The following is a 27878-nucleotide window of genomic DNA, read 5'->3' as shown; positions in this document are numbered from 1 at the left end:
TTTATATCCCCGCCCACGGCCCACGGCAGGCGGTCTCAGGGTTCCTAGATCAAGAGCACCCTTGCCCGTCCCTCCAATAAAGTGTGGCTTCTGGTCCTTTCTTTTCTGGTTGGAAGCGGGTACGGGAGGCTTGTCCACGAGGGGAGAGGTTTCTTCCTTTTCTTCCCTCTGTTGTCTTCAGCAAATACTCCTTTCTCTCCTCGAGGCTTTCCAAAACTTCCGAGACCTCTTCCGCCCGGTTCTGAGCACAATCTGGAAGGCCTTTGGCCGCTGCTCAGTATGCTTTCTCCTGGCATTTTCACACATGTGGTGGCCTCCTGTGATCACGTCATTATTCTGCATTCTGTCTCCCTTTCTCTCTCTTTCTCTTTTTAGAAGATTTTATTTATTTATCTGAGAGAGAATGAGAGAGAGAGAGAGAGAGCACGAGAGGGGGGAGGGTCAGAGGGAGACGCAGACTCCCCACCAAGCAGGATGCCGGATGCAGGACCCGATCTGGGACTCCAGGATCCTGACCTGAGTCGAAGGCGGTTGCTGAACCAACTGAGTTACTCAGGCTCCCATCTGCGTTCCGTCTCTTTTAGTGGAGAATTCAAGTCATTTATTTCATTCTTTGATTTTTTTTGTACTAACCGGACTATTAAAAACTATAGATGTCCCTCTTGGTACTGCTTTAGGAATCTTCCATAGGTTCTCACATGGAACGCCTTCTTGATTGTTTTTTAGAAATTCTGAAATTTTCGTTTTTATTTTCCCTTTTTTAAAAAAAATGTTTATTTTATTATTTTGTTTTAGAGAGGGAGAGAGAGCAGAGGGAGAGGGAGAGAGAGAATCTCAAGCAGACCACCCCCCAAGCCCAGTGTGGAGCCCCACCAGGGGCTCAATCTCATGACCCTGAGATCACGACCTAAGCCGAAATCAAGAATTGACGCTTAACTGAATAGGCCACCCATGCAGACCTTTATTTTCCTTTTTAGGAAGAGTTGTTTAATAGAGTTTTAAAATGCTCATGAGAAGAACCTTTTCCTCTTTTCATTCTGTTACCAATTTCTAGCCTTATTGGCTCATAATCGTGGTTCAAGCCATTTAGTCTTGATTTTTGTGGGAACCATGGTGGAGTTTTGACGACGTGCTAATTTCCCTGCATCTCCTGGTGTTAAAAGCCATCACCCATGTAGAGTGGGATCTATTGGGTCAAGCACAGGCTGGTGGTGCTTTACACTTCATAAAGAGCTTTATGTTTTCCAAACCATTTCCAGTTTATTATTTCATTAATTCTGGTAGTATCATCTTTCTCATCGGGTGAGGAAGCTCCGAGTGAGACGGCAGCCTGCCCTGACTCACACAGGTTGAAGGGCCTGAGCCAGAGTTTGATGCAGGATTGTCTGAGTCTGAGACCGTGATGATTCACTCAGACTCAAGATCCCCCATCCCTGTTAGTGGAAGACCAAATTCTGCCTCCCAAGAACTGAGAATAAGACAAGGACGTCTGCTCTAACTCCTCCAACTCACTGTTGCTCTAGAGGTTCCTACCAATGTAATAAGGCAAGAAAAAGAAATGATATGCATATTGGAAAGCAGGACGTAAAAGTACCTCATTCACAGAGAACATGATTGTTTACATAGAAAACCCCAAGGAGCATATAAAGCATCTGTCAAAACCCACAAGTTAGTTTTCCAAGTTCCCAGGAGACAAGACCAACATACAACATCAATTGTATTTCTGTATGCTGGCAATGGCAAGTGGACATAGACATGACAATACCATTCATAATGGCATCAAAACCATGAACCACTTAGGGATAAATATAACAAAATATGTATAACTCTATGCACCAAAACCCGCAAAATATTGCTGAGGAGTTATGGCAGATGGAAGGAACTAGATTAGCCTGAACGATTTTTGGAAAAGAACAGAGTTGGAGGAATTCCCCAACCGGGTTCCAAGATTTACTAGAACGTTGCAGTAATCTCTAGCTGACGTGCAGATCAATGGAACACAACAGAGTCCGGAAATATATCCGTGGATGCGTGGGGCCAACTGAGTTTTGATCCGTTGAATAACTTGAATGCCTACTGACAACAGCGTGTCCATATGTGGGAAACAAGTTTAACCCTTACCCCATAGATGCAAAAACTAACCCAGACGGGTCCCCGACCTGTGTACAAAATCTCTAACTGTAATACTTCTAGAAGAAAACTTGGGTGATCTTTGTGATACCAGAACACGAACCACGATGGAACGTATGGGTACGTTGAACCTCATCAAAATGAGAATCTTGTTCCTCGAGAGACACAACAGAGGAGGTGGCCCAGTACTTGCATCCGGAAGATGACTTGTATTCGGGATGAACCAAGAACTCCTAAACCCAACAGGAGGACCACGGACAGCTTGATAAGAAATGGGTCAAGGATTGAACAGACGCCTTTCAGGAGCAAATAGAAGAGTCAGACAGGGAGGGGCTCAGCATCGTGCATACACACGCTGCAGCCCACACGCTTGGGTCACCTGCCCACAGTGAGGCGGAACCAGAGGGACCTGGTGGCGAGGCAGGGCCCTCCTGCTCTGCTGGTGGGGACCCAGATGGCATAGCCTTTCTGGAAGTCAGACTGACTTATTTTTTTATGGAGTTAAATCTACACTTACGGTGTGACCCACAACCCATTCCTTGGAATGGTTACCCAAGGGAAATAGAAAACATTATGTCTAGACCCAGATTCATATTTGAAGTTTATAGCAGCTTGCAGGAAAAAGTCTTCTCTAAAAACACCCCTTTGTGACAAGATCCAAGCTCAGCCCCCATCATGGCCACACGGAGCGGGTCGGTGGGGGGTGGCTGAGTGGGTGGGGGGGACCCCAGAGCCCTGAGAACCAGCCCCAGTCCACTGGCCCATCCCAGATGCCCGTGGAGGGGTGGGTGGGAGCAGGAAGGAGTGGGGGCCTCTGGAAGAACTGTGTGTTTTCCTGAAGAACAGATACGAGTCCAGTGGACTTGTGGGGTTGAATACTTTTGCTGTTTCCCCCTTCTGAGATAATTAAATAGCTGAGCCATGAGCTGGCCTCACGTGACCAGGACACGCCCCCGAGGGACAGTAACTGTCACACTTGCATCCAAGTCAGGGCAGGGTGGGGATGTCAGGCGGCTCCCTGGGCTCCTGGCTGACAGGCTGTCCCGTGCCCTGAAACACGCAGGCGTGGGGCCAGCAGCCCTCCCCACAGGCCCCCGGAGAGGGGAGCAGGGTCCCACACCCTTCCTGGGAACCATTGGCTGCCTGATCAGTCCGGCACCAGGGACGTGCTGTTCCCGGGAACACTGTTCTGGCCAGGACAGCTCCGGGGGCTCCTGGGGTCCTGGTGGTGGGGGCTCGGGGCACTGACTCTGGACCTGGGGCCTGGCCTCCTTGGACCCTGAGCTGCCTCCCCTCCTGGCCTGTGTCGGGATCCTGGCTGAGGTCAGAGCAGGTGCAGGCAGGGCAGGGGGGTGAGGCGTGGAGACTGTCCTTGCCCGGTGGAGTCCGGAAGGTCTGCTCCCTGCTTGGCCAGTGGCTCCAGCTGGAAGGACGGCCCCCTCTATGTCAGTGCCCTCTGGAGTTAAAGGCAGTGTCAGCCTCTGCCCAAGACCCAGTGGTCAGTGCCCTAGGGCAGGGGACAGTATCAGATGTAGCTGGGCCAGAAGGATGGGGGATTCACCCTGCACCCTGGGGAGGGGTGCAGGAAGGGTGCGTGGGCTCAGGTTGACAGTGGAGGGGAATCAGTGCCCACCCCTCACCAGGGAGGCCCCTGAGCTTGTCCCACTGCGGATGGTGCACAGAGTGGGACAGGGCTGATCTGGGGGGTTCCTGCAGGGGGCCAGGGGCCCCTGCAGACCACATTCTGTTTTTGGGTGCTTTCCTTGTTATTTATGGTTATTTTGTTCCTTCCTTTGTTGCTCCTTTTTTTTTAAATAAAGATTTTATTTATTTATTGGACAGACAGACAGATCACAAGCAGGCAGAGAAGCAGGCAGAGAGAGAGGAGGAAGCAGACTCCTGCTGAGCAGAGAGCCCGATGCGGGGCTCGATCCCAGGACCCTGGGATCACGACCTGAGCCGAAGGCAGAGGCTTTAACCCACTGAGCCACCCAGACACCCCTGTTGCTCTTTTTCCTATGTCTTTTGGTTGAGTTCCCTTTTTTTCACTGATGTATTAAAAATGATAGATTTTCTTGTTCCCCTTGCTTTAAATGTGTTTCACGGATCCTCAGGCGAATTGCTTTCATTATCATTGTGTTTTAGAAATTCTGAAATTGTGGATTTTATTTCCTGTATCATTCCAGAGCTGTTTGATAGAGTTTCTAAATGTTCACAAGACGGACCTTTTCCAGTTTTCCCTTTGTTCTTGAATTCTCGTCCTAATGCCTCGTGATCGTGGTTCAAGCCATTTTGCCATGGTTTTATGGGGTCAGCGGGCATATCTGCGGTTCGGGGATATGAACATCTTTTGGGGAGATGACCACTCTACCCCCTGCACTTTCCCTGGAAGCAATGACTGGAAGGCGTTGTTGTTAGGGACACGTGGGTTCACTGAGGAGCTCACCGGGGGGTTCACAGACATCACCGTGCCCATACCCACAGGATCCACAGGTCACCCTCTGGGTCACCGCCTGCCCTGCCCGCGGTCATGTCCACAGGGTGTGGTCCATCTAGAGGCCAGCTCTTGGGACAAGCTTCCGGGGCCTGCCACGTACCCTCCACAAGCCATCTCTGGAACCCACTGGGAAATGTTCTACCCCGTGTCCCTGTGTTCCAAACGTCCTAAGTCTTAGACTCATCTGTGAGTTGGCAGGACCAGCTGGTGGCCCCACCTGGGGTCTCTCTGCGATTGTAGACAATGGGTCGCTGGGGTTGGAGTCATCCGAAAGCTCCATGGGGCCGGAGGGTTTGTTCTCACGCTAATGCGGTCTGTCTGGGAGCCCGCGGGGCCGCTGATGGGAGACCCTTCCCGCAGTATCTGTAGTATGGCCACTCCCAGCCTAGTGGGGGCCCCAAGAATGCACGATGCTTTGTGGAACCCAGGGGAAGCTACAGGACTTGTCAGGACTCCATCTCGGATGTCCTGAATGTCGCTTCGCTCAGGGTTATTGGCCAGAGGGCCAGCCCAGAATTAAGCGAAGGGGAATTAGACCCCAAATTTCCCAGCACGAAATACTTCCCTGAGTGCGGTAGCCCGGTGGCTGTGTCTTGGGGAAGGGCCGCGGTGGGGGCCCTACACTGCAGCGTTTGGATTTGTGTCAAGGGTCTGCAACTCGTATTCTCCAAGTTTTGGGCAAGAGAGAGCGAGCAAAACCTTAACAGTAGGTCAGTCGAGAAAAAGATATTCAGGTGTTCTTGGTACTGTTTTTTTAATTCTCCTGTGGGTTTGAAATCGTCAACACAAGTCGTTGGGAGGGACCGACCCGCGGCTCCTCTATTTATACCAGCTAGACACTGGCTGGCAGGAAAGCTCGGACACATCCACTTAGTAAGCAAATTTGTCTTTTTGCTTCTCCAAGATGAAGGCAGAAGCAGTGAGTGTCTACGGTCCGGGACGCTGCGGCTGGGCCCCGAGAGGCTCCCGGCGACTCCCACCGCGGGGACACAGCTGCTGTTTTCACGGCGGCGCCAGCAGTGTTAAAGCCGCCAGACGCTGTCGAAGGCCGGGCCAGCCCCGGTGTTTCGAGAACGGTGACCGGCGCAGAAGGTATCTCAGGAGCGTGCCGCTGGCGTTCCGCACTTGGAGGACTAATGACACGTACGTCCGTGGGTCTGCCTTCTTTCCCGCCATCTGTCCACCATGTTTCTGCCCCGCACACCTCCGTCCTGCCAGACCCCCAGACGGCAGGCTCTCAGGGGCACACTGGCCCGGACGCTGGGTCCCCACCTCGTGGATACCATAGCGGGTCCCCCCTCCCGCTCCCCCTTCCCAAGGGTGACTCCTGACCGTGGGATGCGGCGACCGACAGCGGCTCTGCGGGCTGACTGTGGGCTGTGCTCTGCCCCGCACCCTCCGCCCTCCCTCCGGCGTCGTGGGCAGCAGCCCGGCTGGGCTGGGGCGTGGCCCCGGGGGGCAGCGCGGCCCCACTGTGGACCCCCACGTCCTGCCTGCAGGCACTGTCTTCCCTGAAGTGCCACCTTCTGTTTCTGGCACCATCTCCAAAGAACGTCGCGTGGTTCCTTCGCCCCCCAGCGGGAGAAAGTCCTGCTTTTCCGTGACCCTTCCCTGATGCAGAAGCTGTAAAGTCCAGTGCGGCCTGATCAAACCGCGTGCCTCGCGAAAACCGAATGACCGGGACCTCCCGTCTGTGTTGCAGGCGACGCGTCCCCTTGGTACGAACTTCCCAGTCCCAGGACTTGCTCTCCCCAGGCAGGGAGTTCTTTGGCTCATAGCTGGGCTAGAATATTAGATCTTAAATGCAAGTGCCGCAAGCTTGGCTGTTGCCCTTCTCCAAAGAACAATCTCGGAGACTCTCCCTTTCCCGTCGGCTGCTGGGACTCCCACTCCCGGGTGAGTGTCCTCTCTTCTGCCCAGGCCTGCACGTTTGTCCCAGGGTTGCCTCGCTGGGCCGGGGGCTATTACTTCATATGGAAAGAAACAAGAGGCTGGTGACTTCTCCTTTTGTGGTCACCTCATCACGAGATGCAGGATCTCGGCCTGGTTACATTGGATTTATCGCCAGAAAACGTTTTCCTCTGAAAGTCTGATTCATTTGCTCGGTTTTCTTGGAAGATTGCGGGACAGACCCAAAATGCGATGGCCCGTGTTTGTTTTTTCCTTCTTTCTACTTTTTATTCACCATGGGGAAGGGAAGACAGTTTGTTTCTTCGATTCTACAAGGTGAGGGCTGCCCCTGCAGGGCAGATCTAGGGCCTGCTCCCATGCTTCTGGGTAGAAAACTACCTTGTTAGTTGTCCGCACCCACTTCTAACCCAAGCAGACACGGGGCTTTAAAACATGCTCTGAGTGTTTTTGTCAGCTCTCCTAGCGGGAGACACTGTGTGCCTCCTTCGTTGAGTCTAGGTGTCTTTGACCAATGGGGCACGGCCAAAGTGGCACCACGGGACATGGGAAACCAGGTGCAAGATGGGCAGGAAGCTTCCTCCTAGTTTGTGGGGACACCGGCGCTTGGAGGCCCGAGCCCATGTCTGGCGTTCAGCTTCCCTGAGGCTCCACACGTGGGGAAGACTGAGCCGCCTGGAGAGGACACATGGTGGCATGCTGGGCGACGGTCCCCACGGAGGTGAGCCTTTCAGGGAAGTGAGGGAAGAGGCGTCCAGGTGATGGCCCTGGTTGGGGGCCCCTTCCCGCTGTGGTGGGTTCAGTGAGAAAGCATGTGGGTCTTTCCAGCTGAGGCCCCGGACACGGTGAATCAGAGACCAGCCATCCCTCCTGGGCTCTGTTTCCCTAGACAAGAGAATCCACGAACACAACAAAACGGCTCCATTGTTTGGGGCCATTTTAAGGGACATTTGTGATACAGTAACGAGAAACTGGGACTGGAGGACTGGCCCTGACTCTTCACTCTTGCCCACGAGTGGACGGTGGTCAGTTGTCTCCGTGGGGCAGTGGGAGTTACAGGGGGAGGGTTTTTTGGAGTATCGTTAGCCCGAGGGACAATATCATGTATGTCCCTGTCCAGATGTGGCCACCCGAGCCCAGCCGGGGCTTCAGATCCAGGACCCGTGGGTCCTCCGAGAGTCTGCCCAAGGCTGCATCCATCCGAAGTGCGGCTGCAGCAGAAACACACAAAAGATGGGCCCACAGCTGCGGACCAGACCCTCCCGTGGAGCAGTGCTGTGCGGTGCGTAGGCGGACTGATACGAGGGCCGAAGAGGGTCTAGCCAAGGAATCCTGGTGGGAGTCTCGGTTCTCTCTTTGGGAAAAGTGGTCTTGATCTGTGCCGCACCCCATGCGTGCTCCAAGGAGACCTAAATGTCAAGGACAAAACTTGAACGTTGTTAGAAGAAAATATACAGAAGGATATGCTTGTGGCCTCAGGACAGGCAGCGAGATCACGGATCCCAAGGAAATGGTAACATGTAGGAAAAGAGTGGTACTATCAGCTCTGTGAAATATCTACACTTTTGCTTATCAAAATCCGCCGGTTAAGAGACGAGTCAAGCCGCAGTCGGAGGGGAGACGCGCGACGTGCGGTAACTGCATTCACGGGACTGCAAGTAGCCTGTAAAGAGTGGAGGGAGACAGGGAGTGGGAAGGGGACACCGTGCTCCAGGCGTTCACAGAAGAGGACGCCCAGGGGGTCTGTGCGTGTGGAAAGGTGCTCAGCCCCACTAACAACCTGGTAACTGACAGTCACAGCCCCAGGGAGAGAGCGTTGCCCACTCCAGTGTTTTGGAAACAAAGTGCCCGGTCCAAGGGCTGCTGAAGACACAGGCAGCAGGAGCCCTCAGCGGCCGGTGGCCCAGTGACCGGAGCCTGACTGTTCAGAGGGTCCGACCTGGTGCACTCGAAGATGCGGTGCCGGGGAACCCTGCCATTTCTCCTTTCCTTCCGCCAGTGGGTCCGGGCAGGACGTTGTGGGCTCCTTCGGGAAGCCCTGAGGTTCCGGGGCGAGGACCGGCCTTCCGTGGCAGGATCACTGAAGCTTGGAAAGCAGGTCCCAGGGTACCCTGGGTCTTCACAGCGGCTGAGAGCCTGGCCATAGGCTAGCAGGTGACCACGTGCCGGAGGCCGCCCACCCGACCTGGGGTTTGCTAGACTCCCCAAGTCCTAAAATCAGCCAGGCAGGCAGCACTCTGTCCTCAGCGTGGGGGTTGGGCAAGAGCAGGCCCAGTGGGTCCAGGAATTAGGATCAGGCGGCTCAGACCTCCAGGTCACGGAAGGCTCTACGGTAGCTCACGCTTAAAGACTTGAAGGCGGTTCCCTGGGGCCACAGCGTGGAAGGGACGACGTGTGTCCCGTGAGGGTGGGCTGACATGTTGGTCCGAGCACAGCATGAACGGCCGTCCCAGCGTAGCCCTACGAGGGGGGTGCCCGCAAAGGCCAGCGGGAGGGGACGTTCGCCCGGTGGACAGGGCTACGGGCATGGGGTCCGCATTGTGTGGGAGGACACGTGGTCTGCGAGAAGGAGGAACGTGGACCCGGGCAGTGGCACATAGCGTGGCTGGGAGACGCAGCCGTCCCGGGTCAGGGTGGGCTCAGACTCCCCAGCGAAGAAGGTTTGGGTCACCCTCCTGGGGAAGCAGCCACTAGACAGAGACACACAGAGTGGCGGGCGACAGATGACGACTATTCTTCATGGCCTTGGGGAGCGGGCCCTGAGCCCCGGGGGCAGTGTTCAGCCAAGCAGACAAGTGTCCCTTTGGCCGCTTCTGTGAAGGGTTGGCTCCGGCCGCCCTTCCTGTGGAGTTCCGGTGGCTCTGACCAACGCAGGGGCGGACGGGCTCAGACGCCTCTCATGCCCCCATCTTCCTGCTGTCACAGCTGGTCCCAGGTGCAAACTCAGCCTTTATGGCAGCTGCCCAGCCTCCTGTTTGTGCTTCTCTGAGACCATGACGTGGGAAGCAGGAAGGAGCCCGTGGGCACACGTGGACAGCCTTCGTGCTGGGGTTAGGGAGGGTTAGCGCCCCGCAGGGGGTGCTCGAGGGACGGAGAGTTAGTTGGTGAATAAGTCCCCTTCTGTGTCCCACCTGGGGTCGACAGCTCTGAGAGACTTTCGAAGGTTCTGGTGGGTCCGTCCTAGCTGTGCACACGGTGGCCACTCAACCTCCCCCATGCCGCCATCTTGTTGACTCACCAGGGATCACCTCCCAGATAAACTGCTGCCGCCCAATTCCTTGTCTCAGGGTTTGCTCTCAAGGGGGACCCGGGAGAAGACACCCTCCGCTTCATGGTGGTGTCTCTGTGCCAGGTGTGGGAACCTGCTCCTGCCCACATTGCCGTCAAGCAACAAAAGGATCCCCGGGTCTTGAGGAGCCGTTCCCCTTTGCATCCTGGTGTGACATTCAGACACAGTGGGCCGGGGGTGGACCTTGGTTTGATGTCCCTCCTCAGCCCCGTGGCTTTCCAGTGTCCCAAGAAGCCAGCGGGGGGCCGAGACACAGATGCAACCCCAGAAGTGGCGTGTCCTCCAGACTCTGGTCTTCACACGCCTAGGGAGAAGCTGTCCTAAATGGCCTCGCCGAGAGCTGGCTGTGGAGACGGCAGGCTGATGTTTCTGAAGTGCCCCCAGACGCTGGGGCGGACGCTCACTTCTGGAAACGATAAGCCGGTAAGCCAGATGTGTGGACAAAAGCTTCGGTTGTAAAACAATGGAAAGTTCTTGGTAAAAAAAAAAAAATGAGAAACATCCTTTTAAGTACATGGCTGTGTTTCCTGGAACTTTGGGGGAATCCCAAGGACATGGAAACAAAGAAGCGTCCCATGAGGGGATGGCCCTAAGGGAAGGGCCGCTTTCGGGAGCCTGCAGCCTCGGCACCCACACTGACAGCGGCTGGGCCCCGGGGGTTCTGTGCACGAGGACAGGGTGCGGCAGTGGCGGCTGCTGGGTTTGGGAGCTGGACCAGGGAGAGCCGCTCCTCTGGCTCCGCTGCTTGGAGCCTTCCAGGAACCCAGGACCCGTCTTGTGTCACACCCGCCGGGGGTGCCCCTGGGAAGACCGCTATCTCTTTGGGCCTCCCGCGGCTCCCGGTCCCCCCAGGAAAGTCTCTGGGGCCTGAGGGTCGAGCCGTCACTGCCGCCGGCTCTCATTCTCCAGCCGCTGTGTCTGGCTTACCCATCATCAGCCGTCAGGACAGTCACCCTGGGGCACCGCCCTCCCCCCGCCCCCACCCGCGGAGCCTCCTTCCGGAGCATCCAACTTGGGAGGGGAAAACCTGTGTGTCTGGGCAGGTGTGTTTCCTCTCTGACGTCACAAAGCCCTGAACATGTACACGAGTAGCTTCTGCGGGTCATTAATGTCAAGCTCAGTGAAAAAATGAGTTTTTCTGTGCTTCCTTTTAATGACCTAACCCGTCGCGTACAGACTTCCCTGACCATCCCTCCCTTTCTCCCATCCTTGGGGAACTTCCCCCGGGGCTCTCTGTCTGCTTCATTTCCTTTTCTTCCTTGTGAATGGGAGAAACCCGCCAGCAGAGGCCCACCAGAGAACAATGGCCCCTTGGCCACACGGAGACCTGCAGCTCCTCAGGACGGGCCCCCTCCCCGGACAGAGCCATCCGGAACCCCGCTGTGGGGCCTGCAGAAGCCCATGGGGCGGGCAGGGAGAGCCCACGGGCGTCTGCGGGTTATCCCCTCTCGCCATCCCTGGCGGCCGTGTGCCCCTCTGGGCGCCCGGCTCTTCTGGGCTTTCCCGCAGCAAGGTCTCGTAGGTTGGGTGTCGAGATCCTTCAAGTCTTCCAACGGGTTTGTCCCAGAGTTTCGGATTGTTTCAGAATTTACTCCTTCGTATTATAAACAAAGTTCCTTCTAAACTTCACGTTGCGGTTGTCTCTGGAGACTATCCAGGGACCTTGCTCCGTCCACACGTTCGCGATAACAGATCCTTTGCCCGGGTTTGGAGCTCTTGCACGTAGGGTCGGGTTTTCTGCACGTCAGGAGTTGGTTTATCCTGCGCGGTCTTTACGCCTCTCTTTCTTGTTCTCTCCTGTGCTTGTCAGCCTTTCTAAGAAATGCAGAATGCTGCATCCTTGTGTTGATCATAAACTCAAGGAGAAAGTTTTTTTTTTTAATTTTAAAGATTTAAAAAAAAATTTTAACAGACAGAGATCACAAGTAGGCAGAGAGGCAGGAAGGGGGTGGGGGAAGCAGGCTCCCTGCTGAGCAGAGAGCCCGGTGCGGCGCTCGATCCCAGGACCCTGGGATCATGACCTGAGCCGAAGGCAGAGGCTTCACCCACTGAGCCACCCAGGTGCCCCACCAAGGACAAAGGGTTCCAATTAAGCATGATGGCTGTGGGTTTTCATATCAGATGAAGAAAGGTCCACTCGATATCAAGTTTGCTGAGGGCTTTTATCATCCACTGAGATTGAATTGTATCAAATTTTATCATCTGTTGAGATGATCCTATGATTTTTGTGTTTGATTCTATTCCCGTCTTGAATGACTTTGATTAATATTTTGGCGACCTCTTTCTTGAGATAGCATTTACCATATCGTATAATTCACCCATCGGGAGGGTCCAGTTCAGGGGTTTCTGGTGCAGTCCCAGAGTTCTGTGGAAGAGACCACCATCCGTGGAGCGTGAGTGTCACCCCGGAGAGAAGCCTGGACCCGTCAGCTGTCAGCCCCAATCTCAGTCTCTCCCTGCCGTCAGCCTCAAGCATCCATGAATCTCCTTTCCGTCTCGATCGATTGGCCTGTTTTGGACATTTCATACAAACAAGCACAAGCACACAATAGGAACGCTTCTGTGTCCGCCTCTGGAAAAGCTTCTTAGTGTTTACATAGCTTCCATGACCTTGATGTCTCGATGATTTTAGGGGAGTTATCCTATGAGATGAATCATTTCCGTGATCTCAGGGCTATAGCCCTGGTCCCTAGTTGTCTGGTACCCAGCCCTAGCGTGGTGGGGGGAGCGTGTCCCAAACTACAGGAGTTTCATGAAAGAAAGCAGATGAGAGACATGGCTGGTTTGCATCTCCGCAGGGAGTTGCAGGATACTTGTTTTCTGCTTCTGGGAACTGGATGACCCTGGGAGGGACAGACTGTCTCCAGGTGTGCAAGGCCCTGAGATGTCAAAGCATCATGAAATATAGAAAGTACAGAACATGACTAATACCTTCCCTTCTCCCCGAGGTCCGACCCCCAGGCCTAGTCTCCCCTGCCTGCACTGGGGCCCTCTTCACCCGGCTCAGGGACAGAGGGCAGGAAGGGATCCCATGGTCTCTACCTGTCCAGGTGAGCCTGAGGAGCCCACTGGTCCACCCCGCCCCTTGGTGGCCACACCCACGTCCTGGTGGGCTGCACAGTTCTCAGTTGACAATCTCTATTGGGAACCCTCCAACTAGGGAAATGGGGTATGGGGCTACCCCCACCCACCCAACCCTCTCCCCAAAATATAGACACAGGTGTGAGGGCCAAGGTCTCTCCAGTTACACCAAGCAGTGAAGACATTTGCAAAGACGCAAAATGAGACATTCTTCTCCTCAATTCCCTTTCATTTTTAAAAAGACTTTATGTATTTCTTTGACAGAGAGAGAGAGAACAAGCAGGAGGTGCGGCAGAGGGAGAAGGAGAAGCAGGTCCTGCACTGAGCAGGGAACCCTGGGATCAAGAGGTGAGCTGAAGGCCGATGCTCAACCCACGTAGCCACCCAGGCACCACTCTCAAAGTCCCTCTGAAAAGCAAATGGAGTTATTTTGTAAAAACACATTCCACGTTAACATGGGATGGGCTGTGGGAGAAGGAGAGATAATAAGCCTCCAGGACAAACAGAAACTAAATGAATTTGCAAACACCAAACCAGCCCTACAGGAAATATTGAAAGGGGTCCTCTGAGCAAAGACAGAGCCTAAATCTAACAGACCAGAAAGGAACAGAGACAACATACAGTAACAGTCAGCATACAGGAAATCCAATGGCACAAAATTCATCTCTCTCAGTAGTTACCCTGAATGTAAATGGGCTCAGTGCCCCAATCAAAAGACACAGGGTATCAGAACGGATTAAAAAAATAAGACCCATCAAGAGGCAGTCTGCAAGAAACTCATTTTCGACCCCGAGACACCTCCAGATTTGATGTGAGGGGGTAGGAAACAATTCACCATGCTAATAGACATCAAAAGAAAGCTGGGGTGGCAATTTTGATGTCAGATAAATTAGATTTTCAACCAAAGACTATAACGAGAGATGAGGGAAGGACACTCTATCCTACTCAAAGGGTCTGTCCAACGAGAAGATCTCACTATTTTCAATATCTGTGCCCCTAACAGGGGAGCAGCCAATTATATACATCAATGAAAACAAAATCAAAGAAACATACCGAGAATAAACAATAATAGTAGGGGACTTTAACACCCCACTCAGGGAAAGGGATAGATCATCTAAGCCAAAGATGAACAAAGAAATAAAGGCGTTCAATGACACCCTGGACCAGATGGACATCACAGATCTATTCAGAACATTCCATCCCAAAGCAGCAGCATACATATCCTTCTCTAGTGCACATGGAACCTTCTCCAGAATAGATCACATCCTGGGTCACCAATCAGGTCTCATCCAGTACTGAGAGACTGGGGTCATCCCTTGCATATTTTTAGACACTAATGTTGTGAAGCTAGATCTCAACCACAAGAGGAACGTTGGAAAGAACTCAAATACTAGAGGCTAAAGACCATCCTTTAGTAAGAATGAATGGGTCAACCGGGAAAAAGAATTTTAAAAATTTCATGGAAACAAATGAAAATGAAAACACAAGTGTTTAAAATCTCTGGGACACAGCAAAGGCGGTCCTGAGAGGACAGTGTAGAGCAATACAAGCCTTTCTCAAGTGACAGGTAAGGTCCCTGATACACAACCTAACCCTTCACCTACAGGAGCCGGAGAAAGAACAGAAAAGATAACCTCAGCCCAGCAGGAGAAGATAAATAATCAAGATCAGAGCAGAAATCAATGAAATAGAGACTAAAACAAACAAGCAAACAATAGAACAAATCAAGAAAACTAGGAGCTGGTTCTTTGAAAGAATTAGTAAGATGATAAACCCCTGCCAGACTTACCCAGAAGGAGAGAGAAAGGACCCAAATTAATAAAATCATGAATGAAAGCAGAGAGATCACAACCAACACCAAAGAAATACAAACCATTCCAAGAACATATTTTGAGCAACTCTACGCCACCAAGTAGACAAGCTGGAAGAAATGGATGCATTCCTAGAGACATAGAAACTACCACAACTGAGCCAGGAAGAAACAGAAAACCTGAACAGACCCATAACCAGTAAGGAGATGGAAATCTCCAAACAAACAGGAGCCCAGGGCCAGACGACTCCCCGGGGGAATTCTACCAAACATTTAAAGAAGAATTAATTCCTACTCTCCTGAAAGTGTTCCAAAAAATAGAAATGGAAGGAAAACTTCCAAACTCATTTTATGAAGCCAGCATCACCAAACTGTACAAAGACCCCATCAAAAAAAAAAAAAAAAAATTACGGCAGGACCAGACCTCACCTAGAGCTGTGGCGTCCCCTGCATGGAGATCTTGACCAAGATGGGCCAGGTGAGACAGCTATAAAGCACACTGCGAGCCAGGGACCGTCCCCGCCCCGCCCCGCCCCTGCCAGCAAGCAGGGCTCCCTGCCCCCTCTCCTCCCACACAGGGCAGCCACACTGGCTCTGACTCTAGCCACAGAACCCTCTCTGACTCTCCAGGACCCCCGGGACCCCCGGGACCCAGCAGCCCCTAGAGCTGTAGGTGTCCCCGGACGGTGGAGTGGTCGAGAAGCGCGGGGCTCAGGGTCTGGGCTGACCCAGCTCCAGGGAGAGGGGAATCTCCCTGGACAGACCCGAGCAGTGACCTTGGGGCCCTGGTCCCAAGGTCCCCAGAGAGCCCCGTGGGCCCTTGTTGGCCCTGTCCCTTTCGTAGGCTTGTGGGGACAAGGTCGGTAGGTCGAACGGGAGTGGGACACGGGTGTTCAAACCGGGAGCCAGACCCCGGGCCCACCCTGTATGTGTATGGGGGGGGCACCTCCTGAGGAGCGAGCTGCCCGGTGGGCGCAGGCCTGAGGCTGCGGAGGGAGCAGGGCCCGGCGCCCCTTGGGTGGGAGCCTGGGTGGGCAGAGGGAAAAAGGACGAGCTCCGCACAGACTGTGGCGACCCGAGGCCAGCGGCACCCGGCGGTCACTCTGCTGCCAGCCCCGTCCTGGCCCTTTGGGCACAGGCTGGGTCTCAGTCCATAATTTCAGGGTCTGGACGCTGGCGTCAGGCCGAGGGGGTCCCTCCGCGTTGTCTGCCTGGAGGCCCCTCTGCAGGGAGCCCTGCGGGGACTGGGGAGGCGGCCTGGGCCGAGCCACCCTGTTCTGTCTGGGTGTCTGTGTGGCACGTCTCGCAGAGCGTCTGGGCTTCACACGTCAGGCCGGCTTTGCGTTCGACCTCAACAACACTTTATTGAATGTCAGCAGTCAACAGGGGCTCAGAAACAAGGGTGCCAGCCTTCCCCTGGGGACGGAGACCTGGTTCTCCTTCGGGGGAAGGGGGAAATCGCACAGAGGCCTGGGCGCTAGCGTCCCCCACTTGTCGCCTCCACTTGTGCTGACTGCGGGTGTCGACACGTTTCCCGACCTTGGGGTCTTGAGAGGCGGGTGCTAGGATGCTGACCTGAGCAGCGTCAGGGATCCCGGACAGGGTCCCGACACGTCTGCCTGGCCTCGGCCAGTGCCCCATGGCTGCCAGGTGATCGCTGGAGTCCTGGGCTCTGGTGGCCCTGGCCTCCTCCTGTGGGCGAGGGGAGGGCGGAGCCCACTCCTCGTCCCTGCTGTGCCCAGGCTGGGGTGACCTGTGGTCCCCAGCGCTGCCCTAGGTGGGAGTCGTGAACCTGTGGGGCACGCCCAGTCCCCAGGCGGACACAGAGAGTTCTCCGTGGACTTCACCAGCTTTGGGTCAGAACTCAGGGCCTCAGACCCCTCAGTTCTCCTTCTGGTCATTGTGGGGGTGGGGAGCTTGTGTCGTCTCTGCTCCCCCGGGCCTGGGGTCAGGCCAGCGGAGGTCCCTCTAGGTCAGTGACTTGTACCTCCTGGCGAGGGTGCCATCTTCTAAAAAGTCGAGAGTGAGGAGGCAGGGCACCGTGCTGGCTGCCCAGAGCCTCTCGGCCCCCAAGCTCTTCTCCAGAGGCCTTGGGGAATCGACGTTGCGCGTCGAGGAGACGGTCAGCGGGTCCAGGCACGTGCAGGGCCCTGGGGCTGCGGGCTCTGCACTGGCCCGCAGGTGTCTCGGCTGGGCCGGTCCAAGCGCACACAGGGGCAGGAGCTGCGGAGGCCCCAGGCAGGAAGGGTGTCCCGGGCTACTGCGTCCTCCTTCCTGGGCTGGGGCGACCTCATCCCACGAGACCCAGAGACGCTTTGGGGCCTGGTCTGGGGTGTGGCCACACGGGTGGCCCTGGCAGGGGCTGAAGGAAAAGGGGCCCATGGTTGTGGCCTCAAGGCCATGTCCACAGGCCCCCTGCACACACCCCCTGGTGTCCTGGGAGGTTGGGGAGGGTGTGCGTTGCTGCAGGGGCAGCCGCGACAGAACCAGGGTCCCAGGTGCTCCCGGCCGCAGGGGTGGAGCCAAGGACTGCATCGACCTTCCCTCCCGCAGCGGCTGCTCGGCCTTGATCATGGCCTGGCGTGGAAGGGGTCCCAGCTGCTCAGCGTGTGTGGCTGGGTCTGGGTAGGCCAGCCCGTCTGCTCCGGAGAGCGTCTCCAGGGTAGGAGCAGGGAGGAGGGCCGTCGGGGCTGGGGACATCTGCTCCTGGCCAGGGGCATCTTGGGGAGCAGGATCCTCAGGGCCGGCTGCAAAAAGGCAGACTGGGTCAGTGTCTCCAGCAGGCTGCTTGTGCCCAGCAGGCTGCGCCCCCAGGCTGTGCTCCCGGCTCCCTGGGTGTCCACCCGGACCTGCCCCTCACAGCTCATCCAGGCCGCGCATGCCCCGCCCCCTCGGGGAGCACCCCGATGCCCGGGCCGGGCCTGGGTTCCCTGAGGTTGGAGCAGAAGAGCAGAGGGTCAGAGACACAGAGGAGGGCCCCCGGGGACTGGGTCTACTGTGAGCTGCCCCAGGGGGGCGAGGCGTGAGGGGACGGGGACCGGAGCCCACCTGGAGGGGGCAGGTCGCACTTCCTCCTTCGGAGATGGGCCATGGAGGCCCGAAGGTGTCTGAAGACCGCCTCATCCTCCAGGGCCCAGGGCTGGGCCAGGGTGTCTTGAAGGAAGCCCTGCAGCCCTTCCAGGGGCAGCTTCAGGAGGCGTTCTGGGCAATGGGTGTGAGTCAGAGCAGAGGGGCGCCTCCCCACTGTCCCAGGATCCTGCCCCGGGGACAGCGGTTGGGCGTCCCGCTGTTCCCAGGAGCACCACGGGCAGAGCCGCGCAGGAGAGGCCCCGTGGCCGCTGCTCCTCTGCAGGGGGGCCCCCAAGCCACCGGCCAGCCAGTGTCCCTCCACCAAGGCCTGCCTGCTCCTCGCCCCCGGGAGCAGTGGGCCATCTCCCCGGCCCCCCACACCTGCATGGGGCACCCCTGGGCTCCCGCAGGGTCCCTTACTGCGGTGCAGCCTGAGGACGGTGTAGGCCATAGCCGTGCGGACGCGCGCTCCGTCCAGCATGTAGGCGTCCCACAGCGTCAGGGTGAGCGTGAAGGGGGTCTGCGGGGGAGCGGGTGTGGGGGGAGCCGCCTCAGTTGGGCCCAGGGGTTCTCCTCCTGTGTGAAGGCCTCCCGTCTGCCCTGCCCCTGCTGTCCCCCTGGCTGCGTCGGACGGGGCTCTGCAGCCTGTCCCGTGGGTGTCCTCCTCCTGGGGAAGATGGGCTCCAGACGACCTTGGAGTATGCAGGACGGGTCTGGACCGTGAGCCTCTGGCTCGGGGCCTTCGGGGTCGGGCCTGGCTGGTCTGAAGCGTGAGGCTGAGCTCGGGCTTCCCCTGGGCCCGGGGCCGGGAGCAGGTCAGGGACCAGGTCTGCCTGAGGGCCTTACCCGCCCGATGAAACATTGCAGAAACCACTTGGTGGTGTACAGCCCCGCGCTCATCCCTTGCTCGTCCTGGCAGAAGGACACAAGGTGCTCGGGGCCCAGCCAGCGGCCGCACACCACTCGCGCAGCCAGGGGGGACACACTCCCCGCGGCCACGCTCAGCCCCGAGGGCGCCCTGGGCCCAGCAGGAGACAGAGCAGGACACCGGGCTCTGGGCAGCGTGGGCAGGGTTCTGCGGGTCCCCTACCCCTGCCCCGGGCCGTGAGGGCAGGGCCTCCGGGGAGCGTCTACTCGCCAGGTGTTTCTTCAGGCCTCTGAGCTCCTTCTCCATGATGCTGTCATGATGCCGCTGGAAACGGGCCAGCTTTGGGAATCCCGGAGCGAAGAACCCTGAGAAGGCCCCAGGCACCCCCACCATCAGGGCCTTGTCCCCAGCAGGTGGGCGGTGGGTCTGCCGGGGGCTCCGCTCCCATGCCCTGACCGGAGTGTGTGCCCACAGCCCGCCCAGCGCTGGCTGCACCCGCTCGTCCGCAACCGCAGCAGAGCTGTCCAGGCCTGGGGGCCGGGCCAGGGGTCCCTCCTCCTCACAGACCCAGCTGAGTGGGCGGCCGGGCTGAGCACCAGGCCCGTCGGGCCCAGCACACTTCCCACCGTGGTCGCAGCAGGGGCAAGGGGGTCACCAGCCCTGAGGGGCAGAACAAGCCTCCCACGGGGAGGGTGATGGGGTGTGCAGGCCCAACGCCTGGGCTTGGGTGCCGGACTGAGGGTCCAGGGAGCGGGACATGCCACCGCCAGGGCTCCATCTGGCCGTGGGATGCCGGGGGACCCGGCGGGCAAGCCGGCTGCCAGACAGGGGGCAGAAGGCCCCGTGGGAAGGCGAGAACGGTCTGCAAACGCTGGGGCCAGTGGCCGCGCCTACAGACGCCCTGAGGGGGCCGCGCCCTTTACCGGAGGGGAGGCGGGCTGGCTGGGGGTCCCGGACTGCCCCGCTGCTGCGGCCGCCCTGCAGGGAGGGAGTCCCGAGTTCCAGGTCCCGCCCAGGCGCCCTGCAGGCCCCCCCTACCGTGCATGGCGTGGGTCTCCAAGCTCATCAGCTGGGCCAGGGCCCAGAAGGCGTCTTCCTCACGCAGGAGCATCAGGAGGAGTCCCACAATGTCGCTCATCCTCTGACAGTAGCGCACCTCCTGCAAGAGCCAGACCCCATGGGACGGGGCCACCGCGCTGGGGGGAGGTCAGAGCAATGGGAACCGCCCTCCCCGCCCAGTCCCGATCCTCCCACGGGCTCCTCAGGACCCAGCCCCGAGCGGCAGCACCACAGCGGTGCAGGCCAGAGCCCCCCCGCACCCAGCCCTCAGGGACTCAGGGGCCGTCCCTCCCCCGCACTGAGGTCTGCACCCCAGCCCGGCCTCAGGCCTAGGGTGCAGGGCCTCTCGCTTGCGTCTCTGGGGCCATGGGAACTGGAGTCCCAACTAGGAGTCCCGCCTGCTCAGGCGTCCTGGGGACAATGGGCACCCGCGGGGCAGGAGGGCCGGCAGCAGGACACTCACGGGGTTGTAGACCGAATAGGCCAGGAGGACGTGGAACAGGCCTCGCTGCCTGGGGACGGGAGAGCGGGGTGGGGGCTCTGGGCTGCCCGAGCCGCGTGGGAGCCCCCCGAGGAGCAGAGTGCAGCCCCAGGGGACCCGCGGTCTTCTGCGAGGCTCGGGGCGGGACGCGTGCGGCGGGGGATGCGGGGGGTGAGCACGGGACCCGGGGCGGGGCCAGGTGGCATTTGGGGGTTCGGGGTCCTGGCCATCTTTACACACAGTGTCCACTGTGGAAAATACAATGCCAGTCCACGCAGAATCACACCCAGCGGGCTGTCCCCTTGACCGTGTGTCCCTCGTCCGTCCACGTGTGTCCTCGCCCGGCCGAGTCTGTGCTGCCCGGCCCCAGCTCCCCGTAGTGGCCCCTGCCACGACCCGCCCTCCGGCTCCCTCCTACGAGCCCCCCGCCAACCTTTGGGTTCCGCGCACATGGCTGCCCCGCCAGGCCCTGGCCCGATGCCCTCCCATCGCAGCAGCCCTGGGGGGGGGGTAGGGACCCCTGGGTCCTGCTCCCACGTCCACCATGCGGCCGGACCACGTTGCTGTCTTTCCTCCCCTCCTCAGAGACCCCGCGTCCCCCGCCCAGAAGCCCCCTGGGTCGCGCCGGACCCCCCGAGGAGCTCCCGTGCCCCCAGAGCCCTGCTTGTCCCCCAGCCTCACCCGACGCCATAGCGGTCCCGGAGCATGATGTGGTTCCTGTAGGTCCGGTTCACGTCCAGGTCGATTTGTCTGACTTCTTTGCAGGATAGTTGGGCCCGCTCCTTCATTGTCTGGGGGCAGAACCGGGGAGGAGGAGCCAGCATCAGGGCACAGAACCCCAACTGCCACCAACTGTCCCCGAAGCAGAGAGCGTCCCGAGCCCCCCTGGGCCATGTCCTGCGGACACCTCCTTCCTTCCCTGGTCTCTGAGGCAGGGTCCCCCCCAGGAGCCCACCGTGCCCGGATGCCCGCGTCAGGGATCTTTTGGGCAGGCCTGGGGGCCAAGGACACTCCCGAGGGTCAGCCCGGGCATCTTCCCCTCCCCCGCACGGAGCCCTGTCCTCCAGGATGGAGCTCCAGCCAGGCCCTGACTAGCCTCTCCCCGCGGGGTGTCTTCAGCTCCTGCCCAGGCCTCCTCCAAGGGCCACGCCTCTGCTGAGGGCACAAGGGCTTACCTCGTAGAGCCCCTGGTGGGTGGACTTCACCTTCTCAATATGGAGCAGGAGGGCCCACACCTGACCCCCTCACCTGGGGAGGGACCCCTTTATAGAGGCGCCGATGCATCTGCAGGAGAGAAGGCAGTGCCGGGACCCAGAACCAGGCCCGCCCCGTCAGGCCTAGGAGCAAGAGGCATCCAGAAGCTTTTGGCTTTGGTTCCGTGGTGTCCCCCGAGAGGCTGGGTCTCCTCGGAGCTGGGCCCCGTCTCCCACGAGGAGGAGGGCACTGGGCCCTGACCCGTTGCTTCCTCTGCTGCCGGCTTGGAACTGGGGAGGCTTGGGCTCTGCCAGCAGACTTGCCCCAGACAGGGGCACTCCCGTGGGGTTGGGGGCCGGGGGAGGCAGGGGCTTTACCCCCACCCCCATGGGACAGATGCCGTCTGCGGGCCCCCGGCACCCACCTTCTCGCTGGGCCCCTAGTGGTCCCAGTTTCTCAGCATTTTCACCCACTTGTCGGCCCTGCGGGTCTCCTGGCGATGTTGCTGGAGCGGGAGAAGGGGGCACCGGATAAGCCACGCAGAGCGGGAGACCAGCCCATGGGCAGCGTCCAGAAGCCCTGGGGACCGGGACTGTGCTGGGAACAGACTGAGAGGGGCCTGAGAGGCACAGGGCCGCTCCCGCGGACCGCGTCTCTGGGGCTCAGGCCCGTTCCTGGCCACGTGCGGATTCCTGGGACGGGGCTTTGGTGACTTAGCCCTGGGGACAGCTTTGGGGACAGGGTCTGCCATCACCGGCCCCACGCCCACCCACCGTGTCCTGCCCGTGCCCCAGGACTGGCTCGTACCTTGGCCTCTCGGGGGCTGAGGCCGGGCAGCTCCTTCTCCCTGGAAGGCAAGAGAAGCAGAGCCCTGAGCACCAGGCCCCGGCCCGGAGCCCCCAAGACCCGGGAGGGGAGGCTGACCCCGGGGAGGGCCGGGGCTGCCAGCTGCCTGTGGCTCAGGGGGGGACAGCAGCATCCCGTCTGGGGCGTGAGAAGGCGGTTGCTGCCAGGTGGGCTGGGCTGGGGTCCCTCAGCGGTCCCCCAGGAGGGACCTGCTCTTAAAGTGGGATGGGCCACTCCTAGTCCTGTCATTGCTGCCTGGGTGGCCCCTGTGACCATGAGTCTGAGGACACCACGGGCTCATGGGGCCTGCGTGCCCAGTGTCCGGCCTGCCTCTCCTCACTGTGTCCATCACCCTGCTGTCCCCTGACTCCACCCCTCTTGCCGGTCACTTCTGCCGCTCTGGCCCCTCGTCTTGTCAGAGCCACGAGCACGGCCCCTCCCTCCCACCGACCTCCACGGCCACTGGTCACTGGGCGGCGAGCAGTGCCTGGAGACACGGGAGCAGCGCTGTGACCGCTCATGGAGTCTCCGGCCACAGTGAGGTCTCGCGGGGCCCTCGGCCTAACAGCCTCCATCCCTCGTAGCAAGGCCACTGCGCGGTCCCCTTCCCTGGCTCCCCCCTCCAGGACGGCCTCCTGTCCCTCTCCGTGCCCCCCGCCCAAGTGGGTCGGCCCCTCCCTCTGCTGCCCATCACCCCTCCCTGACCTGGCCTTGTTCCTGGCCTCATCCTACCAACCCCCAAATCATTCGGAATCTATGGTGGGCTTGACTGGGCGTGTCCCCGAGGGTACCCCTCGGCCCTCCCCCAGACCACACCGCCCTCCCACGGAAAGGACGCCACCGTCCCAGAGCCCTCACCCTCTGTAGTCCCAGCTGAACTGACGGGACGCACAGACAGAAAGCAGGAGGCAGGCCCCGGGCCTCCCTGAAGCAGGCGTGGCAGCCCCTCGTTGGGGTACCAGGGGCCCGGCCCAAGGCCCTGCTCCATTCCTGCCACGATCTCAGTCTGCCTCCCGGGTCACCCAGCTCCAGCCAGAGCAGAGTCGGGCCCTCAGAGGGCTCCAGGGGACGAGGCCCTGAGCTGGGGACATGGGTCCTGCCTCCAGAGAGAGAAGTTCCTGCCAATGCATCCTGCCCCAGGGCTGGCCGGAGGCGGCCCCGGGACTCACTGCAGGAAGCCGTGATGGTCCGTGAGCCTGCGCAGCGAGAGGTCGGCACCTTCCCGAGCGTCCCCTGGAGACCCCGCTCTGCGTGCCTGAAACAGAGAGGGTCCATGGTGGGGGTCCCGTCCGAGCCAGGGGCAGGGGGAACGGAGGGAGCAGACTGGCTCCTCTCGCCCCTGCGTCCTCAGGGGGCCCAGGACCCTCGGCAGAGGGGCAGCATGGGAGGCAGGCCCTGCCGGCTCTGGGAGCAGGCTGACTGCCACCCCTGGCTCTACCAGAGATGTCCCCTGCCTGGCTTCCCCTACTCTTAGGGCCAGCCACACCCCCTTGGTCTCCCCTACGGGACTGCGGCTCTGGTCCCTGCCTGGGCATACGTGCTCTCGCTGCTGAAGTCTCCCTTGGGGCCAGACCTGCTCCTACACGCCTAGGACCCCACCTGGATCTCCTGAGCACCCGCTGTCTGGGATCCCAGCTTGGGCCTCCCGAGCTCCTGCCGCCTATGATCCTCGCCTGGAACTCATCGACGATGTAGGATCCCCGATGGACCTTCAGCTGCTTCCCATGCGCAGGACCCTCCCCTGCCTCGCATTTGTTCCCGAGGACCCTGGTCTTTGTCTGGGCTGGACGGGCCCATCCTTGGCTCCGGCCACACCCCGAAATGAGGGTCCGTCGAGTCGATGGGTCCCCTCTGGGCCTCACCTGGGTGTAATTGGCTAGGATGTGGGCCCGTTCCAAGGCCATCAGCGTCTCCAGGTCCTGGTTCATGGTGCTGCCAACCAAAAACACCCCGAGGGGACCCTGCATGAGAACCTCCTGGGAACCAAGGCGGGTGCTCCCAGCGGGCAGATCCCCAGTCTGTCTGAGCCCCGAGTGGAGAGAACCCTGGGGCTCCAAGGGCCGTGCTGGGTCGACGGATCCCACGCGGGCACTGCCTCCCCGGGGCACTCCTGCCTCCAGACTCCTTCCCAGCCACCGTCCCCGGCACGTGGTCACACGGAGAGCACGGTCCCTTCACCCCGTACCCAGGAGCACACGGGGGTCCGGGTTTCTCCGGGAATTGCTGACCTGATGCTTGGGGTGGTGTCCCCGAGCCCGGGGCTGGCAACGTGAGGCTGGATGGAACGGCCGGCCAGCGAGTGTCCCTGCGGGCTTGGGGGGCATCGAAGGGGACTCTGAGATGTGACAAGCTCACGCGACAACAGGGAAAAGCCCGTGAGCGGGACGTCCCCACATGAACACGTGCCAGCCAGAGTCTGGACGGGCTCGCCAGCCGGCAGCCTGGGGTTTGGGAATCGCCCGAGGAGGGGCGGAGGGGAGCGCAGGACGGACTCTGTGCTCCCTGGAGGGGAGGGGCGTGCGGGCTCCCTGCCCAGGAGGCTGGGACCCAGGCCGCGGCGGGGGCAGCCCGCCCTCCAGGGGGCTGTGGAAAGGCTGCCCGTGCCTGCTCAAGGTCTGCGCTTGGGGTCCGGGAGTCTCGGCCACCGCCCTGGAGTCCCACGCCGCTCCCCCGAGCCCGCAGGCCCCACAGCGGCCCGAAGGGAGCAGCTCACACTCACCTGTGACCTGTCGCTGTGGGAGCTGCGCCTGTGGTCTACACGGAGTTCGTGGGGGGAGCGCGTCCGTGAACGTGTGGCAGAGCCGGGAGCAGAGAGCGCGAGCGTCTCCAGGTGGCAGCGGACACAGAGCACAGTGTGCGCCAGGCAGCGGCAGAACCCTGGGGCGCCACCGTTCCGTCCACGGTGGGTCCCGTGTCATCCGTGCGGGTCAGCAGGGTTCTGTCTGCACTGAGCCCATCCCCCGGCAGCTCTCACTCCCGGGAGGGTCTTGGTACCATGCGCGGTGGGAAGGGGAGGCTTGGCGCCCTCCCACCATCCTGAGCTCCTATGCGGGGACCCTCGGGGGGGCCCCTGCTTCGTCGACAGAGTCACGAATGTCCTCCCAACCCATGGGTTGCCAGCGTGCGTTCTGTCCTCGAGCACACTGGAGGGGTGTCTGGGGGGCTTGGTCGGGTGACGGTCCGCCTCTAGATGTTGGCTCAGGTCATGATCTGACGGGTGGAGAGATGGACCCCATGTTGGGTCCTGGACGCCGCTGGGAGTCCGCGTCAGGGTCTCTCTCCCTCTCCCTCTGCCCTCCTTCTGCATCAGCTCTCTCTCTCTCTCCCAAATAACTGAGAAATCAGGGGTTTTCAATACACATTGAAGACCATGGGAGGAATCGCTCTCATGTCTGCAGAGGTGCCGCCTCCTTGGAATGGCTGTATCGTTGCCTTTCATGGACCCACGAGGATTTCTACCGGAAGCCCCTGGTCGTTCGTGTCTACTGCAGTGTGGTCAACACGTCATGGTACGTGCGTATTCGGAGTGCCACTCAGTGATTCCACGGTTGTCCGCATTCATCAGCGCTCTGCAAGAGAAGTGTCCTATCCTCTGTCCCCGTACCAAGTTCTGATGGTCCCAGGACGAGAGACTGCATTCCCTACAGTCACTGTTCGCGTTTCTGGGACCTCTTTAGCTTAGCACTGGAAGTTTAGAGCTCTCAAGAGTCTTCAGGTCTACTGCCCACCCCGCACCCACCACCCACGTTCCCTCCTGCAAATCCACCAATGCCATGGCCCCCTTTCACCAGAGAAAGGACCCAAGCCGTATTAGCATCTCAATAGATGCACAGAGAGCCTGGGACCAAGGACAGCCCCCATTCTTGATAAAAACTCTGCACAGTGGAGGGAGAGAGGGAACATACCTCAGTGTCCGAAAAGCTGTCTAGGAGACCCCACAGCAAGGACCAGTCTCAATGGGGGGAAGCCGAGGGCTTTTCCCTTCAGGCCAGGAGCACGGCAGGGATGTCCACCCTCACCACGGCTGTCAGCAGAGCACGACAAGGCCTACCCTCAGCAGTCAGACAACACAAAGAAATTCAAAGCATCCGAATTGGAAAATAAGACGTCAAACTCGTCCTCCTCACAGATGAGAACCTCTTCTTGGATCCTTTCTATGGACAACCTAGAAGTCTCCACCCCAGGATGGCTAGAGCTCATCCGGGAATTGAGAACGTCGTAGGATAGACGTCGAAGGCACAGACGTCAGTGGCTGGTCTCTGCGCTAACAAGGAGAGGAAAGGGAAATGCAGGAATCCATCCCACTTACGACGACACCCAAACCCAGAAGATACGGAGGAGTCAAGCCAAACAAGGTGGTAAAGGATCGCTCTTCCGGAAGCGACAGAACTTGTGAAAGACGTCGAGGAAGACACCGAGAAGGAGAGAAATATTCCGTGCTCATGGGTAGGAAGACATAATATCATTCAAATGTCTGCACCGCCCCGAGCATTCTCCCCACCCCATGGAATCCCTCTCAGTACACCTTGGCCTGTTTTTCAGAGTCGGAACAAGCAAACCGAGTGTTTCTTGGGGATGAGGACAAACCCCGAATACCTAAAGGGAGGTGGAAATAGAATACTGAAGCTGCCAGCATCCTCCTGGGCTTCCAGAACTAGTCCACGGCCGTCACCGTCAAGCCGGTATGGGACCAGCCCAAAACAGACACAGAGTTCCCTGGAACGGAAAAGAGAACCCCCAAGTGGACCCTCAACTCTATGGTCTGGTCATCGTCAACCAACAGGCAAGGATAGTCAATGGAGAAACACAGTCTCTTCAGTAACTGGTGTTGGGAACATTGGAGAGCCACATGCAGAAGAGGGAACCTGGACCGCTTTCTGGCACCACACCCAGAAATGGACTCGGTAGGGCCGAAAGCCCTTCCCGTGACGCAGGAATCCAACCTCACCCCAGAGGAGCACGCAGCCGGCGACCGCTCGGACCTCAGCCTCAGCAGCCTGTCTCAGACACGTCTCCAAAGGCAACGGAAACAAAAGCAAACAGGAACTATTGGGAATTCGTCAAGACCAAAAGCATTTGCCCAGCAAGGGAAACAGTTGATCAAGTCAAGGACAGCCTCGTGAATGAGAGAAGATATTTCTAAATGTTTTATCAGATAAAGGACTAGTGTCCAAATTCTATAATGAACTTATCAACCTCACCCCCCCACCCAAAATACATTGATGAAATGGGCAGAAGGCATGAACAGAAGTTTCTTTAGTGGAGACGTACAAGTGGTCAACAGAGACGTGAAAATACAGTCAACATCACGTAGCATCAGGGAAATAGAAATCAGAATGTCAATGAGACACCAGCTTTCTCTGGTTAGGAGGGCTTCACTGAACAAGTCAGGAAACAAGAAATGTTGGAGAGGATGCGGAGAAAGGGGCCCCTCCTGCTCCGTTGGTGGGAATGCTGTCCGGGGCAGGACTCTGGAGGACGGGATGGCGGCTCCGCGGAAGGAGAGGTAACGACAGAGCCAGCTGGAACCCACCCACGCACTACCCGGTGTTCACCTGAAGGATAAAACCTGGTGCTGGGAGGGACACGCACACCCCAAACTTACGGCCACTGTGTCCACAATATGCGAACAACGGAAAGAGCCCA

The 27878-nt window shown here is 58.9% G+C and overlaps 2 protein-coding genes across 2 annotated transcripts; both read right to left on the bottom strand.

Annotated features, from left to right (window-relative positions):
• Positions 1–15911: 15911 nt before the first annotated feature.
• LOC116600171 lies at positions 15912–19795 on the bottom strand. Its single transcript, XM_032360297.1, is given in 8 exon segments — positions 15912–16847; positions 16850–17146; positions 17149–17175; positions 17178–17462; positions 17764–17916; positions 18205–18696; positions 18875–19017; positions 19691–19795. Coding segments are annotated over 6 exon segments (1368 nt in total). The 5' UTR covers positions 18647–18696; positions 18875–19017; positions 19691–19795; the 3' UTR covers positions 15912–16683.
• Positions 19796–21294: 1499 nt separating this feature from the next.
• On the bottom strand, positions 21295–25055 carry LOC116600170 (TBC1 domain family member 28-like). The gene is made up of 7 exons (XM_032360296.1): positions 24952–25055; positions 24461–24537; positions 24095–24164; positions 23402–23487; positions 22194–22233; positions 21811–21891; positions 21295–21476 (listed from the first exon to the last, which is right to left on the bottom strand). The coding sequence occupies exons 3-6, from the start codon at positions 24158–24160 to the stop codon at positions 21826–21828; spliced, it is 258 nt and encodes an 85-aa protein (XP_032216187.1). The 5' UTR covers positions 24161–24164; positions 24461–24537; positions 24952–25055; the 3' UTR covers positions 21295–21476; positions 21811–21825.
• Positions 25056–27878: the final 2823 nt, after the last annotated feature.

The sequence above is a fragment of the Mustela erminea genome, chromosome 9, assembly GCF_009829155.1.
Source record: "Mustela erminea isolate mMusErm1 chromosome 9, mMusErm1.Pri, whole genome shotgun sequence".
NCBI lineage: Eukaryota > Metazoa > Chordata > Mammalia > Carnivora > Mustelidae > Mustela > Mustela erminea.
Note: the sequence above shows the minus strand (reverse complement) of the source record. Positions and strands in the feature narration are given on the sequence as shown.